Genomic DNA, 5,568 nt, shown 5'->3' on the forward strand with positions numbered 1-5,568 from the left:
CCCAAGTAGCTGGGACTACAGGCACCCGCTACCACGCCCGGCTAATTTTTTGTATCTTTAGTAGAGACGGGGTTTCATCGTGTTAGTCAAGATGGTCTTGATCTCCTGACCTTGTGATCCGCCCACCTCGATCACCCAAAGTCCTGGGATTACAGGCATGAGCCACCGTGCCCGGCCCTGCTGTTCAAGGGAGCCCTGAGTTGAAAGTGGGGGTGCCAGAGAAAAGAACTAACCAGGCACCCAGCTCCTCTCCAACCGAAGCAGCACTGGAGAATCTGGGTTGCTTACAGCTCATTTGGAAAAAAAAAATATCTACTACTGAAAAGTTCCTGTTCTTTTGTCATGGTCTCCTCTTCCTCCACACTCCACCCAAGCCACATCCTCCTCTACCAAGCCATGCTCCACATGCCCTTTTCCATACTCTGGTTGCACCAACACTATACATTTTTTTTGTTACTTTCGAATTAAGTCACAAATTATCTCCCAAACTCTAAGGGTAGGGATAGGGCCTACACAGTGCCCTGTTCTTCACTCCTCTGCTCAGGACATACCAAAACCAGTGAATGGTGGCAGATTCAATTTCTAGAAATGAAATGAGCATCCTGCCCATTACTACAGCCACCCCCACAATCACTCGTTTGCTCGCATATGCCAAGTGCCTGGGTAGGCCTTGGTATAAAACACACAGTCCTTGTCATCTGGGAACTGCCATTTAAGTGGAATGTGGGCAAGTAAACTGCCTGCCAGGGCACACATGTGAAAGCAGGCCCAGGGGAGGCTGAACCCCGCACCAGCTGGAGTGCAGAGCAAGGATGCCTACAGAGTTCTGTGAGCAAAGGGCAAAGGTGGCCTGAAACTGAGCCATGGGGAAACATCACGTTACAACAGTAATTTTTTTTGCTTGATAATGGACTATTCCATTGGCATGCTGTTATTTTTCTCTCATTCAAGGATGAATGAGGATGAGCATTCAAGGATACTCAGGCTTTTTTTTTTTTTTTTGGATGGAGTCTTGCACTGTCGTCCGGGCTGGAGTTCAGTGGCGTGATCTCAGCTCACTGCAACCTCCGCCTCCTGGGTTCAAGTGATTCTCCTGCCTCAGCCTCCCCAGTAGCTGGGACTACAGGCATGGGCCACCATGCCCAGCTAATTTTTGTATTTTTAGTAGAGATGGGTTTCACAACGTTGGCCAGGCTGGTCTCGAACTCCTAACCTTGTGATCTGCCTGCCTCAGTCTCCCAAAGTGCTAGAATTACAGGCGTGATCCACCATGCCCAGCTCAGGCATTCTTGCTCTGAGCTCCAGCTGGTGCAGGGTTCAGCCTCCCCCGGACCTGCTTTCACATGTGTGTCCTGGCAGGCAGTTTACTTGCCCACATTCCACTTAAATGGCAGTTCCCTGACGACAAGGACTGCGTGTTTTATACCAGGGCCTAGCCAGGCACTTGGCATATGTGAGGAAATGAGTCAATGTAGGGGTGGCTATAATAAAGGACAGGATGCTGTTACTTTTCTCTCATTCAAAAGCAATCAATTACACAAACCTCTTGCCTCCATACTCCCCAGGTACCAACACTTTTCTTGCCCCTCTTTACCATAAAACTCCTCAAAATGGTTGTCTAACTGTCCTCAACTCCACTCCTTTCATTTTCTAAATCCAAAAGGTCATGTCAGTCCTCATCTTAATTGACTTCTCAGCAGCACTGGAAAAAACTGATTACGCCTCTCTTCTTCACTTGGTCTCCAAGACACCTCACTCTTGGTTTTCTTCCTATCTCTCCTGTGGCTGCTGCTTCTCAAGACTCCTTTGCTGGCCGGGCACAGTGGCTCACACCCTGTAATCCCAGCACTTTGGGAGGCCAAGGCGAGTGGATCACCTTAGGTTGGGAGTTCGAGATCAGCCTGACCAACATGGAGAAACCCTGTCTCTACTACTAATACAAAAATTAGCTGAGCCTGGTGGCACGTGCCTGTAATCCTAGCTGCTCGGGGGGATGAGGCATGAGAATCGCTTGAACCCGGGAGATGGAGGTTGCAGTGAGCCAAGATTGTGCCATTGCACTCCAGCCTGGGCAACAAGAGTGAGACAATGTCTCAAAAAAAAAAAAAAAAATTAGCCAGGCACGATGGCGGGCACCTGTAATCCCAGCTACTCAGGAGGCTGAGGCAAGAGAATCACTTGAATCTGGGAGGCGGAGGCTGCAGTGAGCCGAGGCCATTGCACTCCAGACTGGGCAACAAGCGCGAAACTCTATCTCCCCCCACAAAAAAACTCTGTTGCCCAGGCTGGAGTGTAGTGGTGCGATCTTGGCTCAGTGCAACCGCTGCCTCCTGGGTTCAGGCCATATTCTCCCACCTCAGCCTCCAAAGTAGCTGGGATTACGGGCGCCTGCCACCACACCTGGCTAATTTTTATATTTTTAGTAGAGACAGGGTTTCACCATGTTGGCCAGGCTGGTTTGGAAATCCTGACCTCAAGTGACCCGCCCACCTCAGCCTCCCAAAGTGCTAGGATTACAGGCCTGAGCCACTGTGCCTGGCCCTCCCTGATATCTTAAAGTTGGAGGGGCCCAGGCCTCTATCTTTGGTCCTCTTCTCTTATACATTCACTTTATCCAGCTCACCTCTTAAGTGTACCCAATTAATTCTTACAAATGCATTATCAAGACACCAATCATTTCTGCGGCTTTAAATACCACCTATATGCCAACCACACCCTAATCTATATTCCCATTCCAGGACTTTCTCCCAAATTCCAGACTCGTACATCTGTGCAGAAAAGAATTAATATAACAGGCCTGAGATTGCTATCCTTAGAATGCCTGCTTGCATAGTTGGCCCATGGCTAGTGTCTGGGAACTTGAACTTCATGAGGGTTCCCACAATTCCCACCTGGATAAGAGCGGCTCACTGTGCTGAAACTGAACGATGTGATTCTGAACACCTGCGTTTTTCTGGGGCAGCTGAAATTTTGGCACACTCTAGGCAGACAGTGCCTATGTGACTTTTTATTGGAAAAATGAGCTCTATGAGCTTTCCTGATAGAGATCTCTCACGTCTTGTCATAATTTGATGCTGCAAGAATTAAGCATACCCCATGTGACTCCACTAGGTGAGGACTCTTAGAAGACTGCACCTGGTTTCCTCCAGACTTTGTCCCATGCATCTTTTCCCTTTGCTTATTTTGCTTTGTATCCTTTTGCTATAATAAATCACAGCTGTGAGTATGACTATGTGCTGACTCTTTTGAGTCCTCTTAGTGAATCAATGAACCTGGGGACCTGCAACACAATATCTAACTGCCTATTTGACACCTCCATGTGGGTACATAATAAAGTCATTCATACAATGTCACTCCTTTCCTCAAATCCCTACAAAAGCACTCAGAGAAAAGCAAAGTCTCTACCATGTTCTAAAGGCTCTACAGGATCTGGTGCTCCCTCAGCCCCCATTTCCTCTCCAACCTCATCTGCAATCTGACTCTTGCAATTCAGCTTCAGCAACACTGGCCTCCTCCCCTTAATTAAGCACTCACCATGTGCCAAGCACTAATTTGGGCAGTAGAAATTCAGCAGAGGAAAAACATATGGATGAAGATTCCTATTCTTGTAGAGTTTCTATTCTAGTAGGGGAAACAGGTACACACACAAAAAAAACCGTGTAAATTACATGATAGCTAGTGGTTAATGCTCTAGGGGAAGAAAGTGGAACAGGGTAAGGGGGATTGAAAGGGCAAATGAGGTCAGGCAGGTGGCTCACGCCTATAATCCCAGCACTTTGGGAGGCAAAGGCAGGAGAATCGCTTGTGTCCACGAGCTTGAGATCAGCCTGGGCAACACAGTGAGATCTAAAATAAAAATAGGCCAGACGCAGTGGCTCACGCCTGTAATTCCAGCACTTTGGGAGGCCGAGGCGGGCGGATCACTTGAGGCCAGGAGTTCGAGACCAGCTTGGCCAACATGGTGAAACCTCGTCTCTACTAAAAACACAAAAATTAGCCACGCGTGGTGGCGCACACCTGTAGTCACAGCTACTTGGGAGGCTGAGGCGGAAGAATCGCTTGAAGCTGGGAGGGGGAGGCTTCAATGAGCAGAGTTCACACCACTGTATTCTAGCCTTGGCGACAGAGCTAGTGTCTTAAAAAACGACAAAACAACACCCCCTGTGGAATAAAAATTGATCAGAACGGGTGCATTCGAATGAATCAGGAAAAGAACACGCAATGATGGGCTCTGGGAATTGACCTGATAGAAGTTCATTTTAAAAGATCTCTTTGGCGTTGGTGTGGGGTGAGTGGAGGAATGATCACGGCAGAAGCTCATAGGAGGTTCTGGGTGACATCTTCAGGAGAGGTATACAATCTGAACTAACCAAAGACTGTAAGAAAAGCAGTGTCTGTAAGAAAAGCAGCGCTGACTTTGACCTGCTTAACGCCAGGAAACTCTCCACATTCCTGAGCCCGTTCATCGCTCGGTAAGATGCAGAAACTGGTCTAAACGCTTTGAAGTCTAATACAGCTAAAGATCCTTCCCTTTACTTGGAGACTTCGGAGGCTGCGGGCTAAGACAGGATCGGGTTCCTCTAGCTCCCTCCCCGCCCCCACGGGCAGTGCACCTTCCTGGGTCCCCAAGGTCAAAGGAAATGGACAACTGCGTTCCCGGGTTCGCAATCTGCATTCGGAGCCAGCAGGAGCGATCGGACGCAGGAACGGAAGTCTTCGCCGCGCTCAATTACCGCAGCCCCTGCGCAGCCCTGGGCTCGCGGGGGGTCCCGAGGCTGGCAGAATACGGGACACTCATGGGGAGACCCGGCTGGAGCGTGGGCGGGGCGCCAGGGCGAAGTGACAGGGGGCGCGGGCAGTGGGCCCGGCGCGGCGCACCAGCAGAGGCGCACTCACCTGTACGTCAGGCCCTCTCGTCCCTCCCCGCGGCCGCGCGGACTGCAGGCCTCCAGGCCACCCCTACCTGCGCCCCGCCCCTTCCGCCGACGCCGGCGTAGTGAGAGCGGGTCGGGCGGGGCGCGAGGCCAGGGCGGCAGCGAAGCGGCGACCCCTGCTGGAAGCCGCGTCTCGGAGGACTGAGCGGGAAGTAGGCTGGGGCACAACCGCAGGCGAGCCCAGCGAAGAAACCAGCGCCGCCTGATTCCACCTGACCAAAGAGAGCTCATCTTAATTCTTTTTTATTTTTTATTTTTGTTGTTGTTGAAATCGAGTCTCACTCTGTTGCCCAGGCTGGAGTGCAGTGGCGTAATCTCAGCTCACTGCAACCTCCGCCTCCTGGGTTCAAGCGATTCTCGTTCCTCTGTCTCACGAGTAGCTGGGACTACAGGCGTGAGCCACCATGACCGGCTAAGCATCTTAATTATTAATGAAGTGATCCTTTCTCTGGGGCCACTAACCCCTTTGAAAAAAAAATTTCTTTTTTAGACAGGGTCTCACTCTGTTGCCTGGTACGATCTCGGCTCACTGCAACCTCTGCTACCCAGGCTCAAGCTATTCTCCCCTTCTGAGTCTCCCCGGTAGATAGGACTCCAGGTGTGCGCCACCACGGCCTGCTAATTTTTGTTTTGT

General features: G+C 50.6%; 1 protein-coding gene across 3 annotated transcripts in view; it reads right to left on the reverse strand.

The window, feature by feature from the left end:
* LOC105519479 (chromosome unknown open reading frame, human C6orf203) overlaps nucleotides 1-4,994 on the reverse strand; it is a 23,110-nt gene extending 18,116 nt beyond the window's left edge. Inside the window, exons 1-2 of one of the 3 annotated variants that reach the window (XM_011952848.1) lie at nucleotides 4,371-4,994; nucleotides 3,535-3,621 (exon numbers count right to left, since the gene is read on the reverse strand). In XM_011952848.1, the coding sequence (XP_011808238.1) occupies nucleotides 3,535-3,537 (3 nt within the window). In that variant the 5' untranslated portion in view covers nucleotides 3,538-3,621; nucleotides 4,371-4,994. The remainder of the gene's footprint in view (nucleotides 1-3,534; nucleotides 3,622-4,370) is intronic. The other 2 variants (XM_011952849.1, XM_011952847.1) reach the window with 2 other exon arrangements.
* Nucleotides 4,995-5,568: the final 574 nt, after the last annotated feature.

This window comes from Colobus angolensis, unplaced genomic scaffold (assembly GCF_000951035.1).
Source record: "Colobus angolensis palliatus isolate OR3802 unplaced genomic scaffold, Cang.pa_1.0 Scaffold35, whole genome shotgun sequence".
Classification (NCBI taxonomy): Eukaryota; Metazoa; Chordata; class Mammalia; order Primates; family Cercopithecidae; genus Colobus; species Colobus angolensis.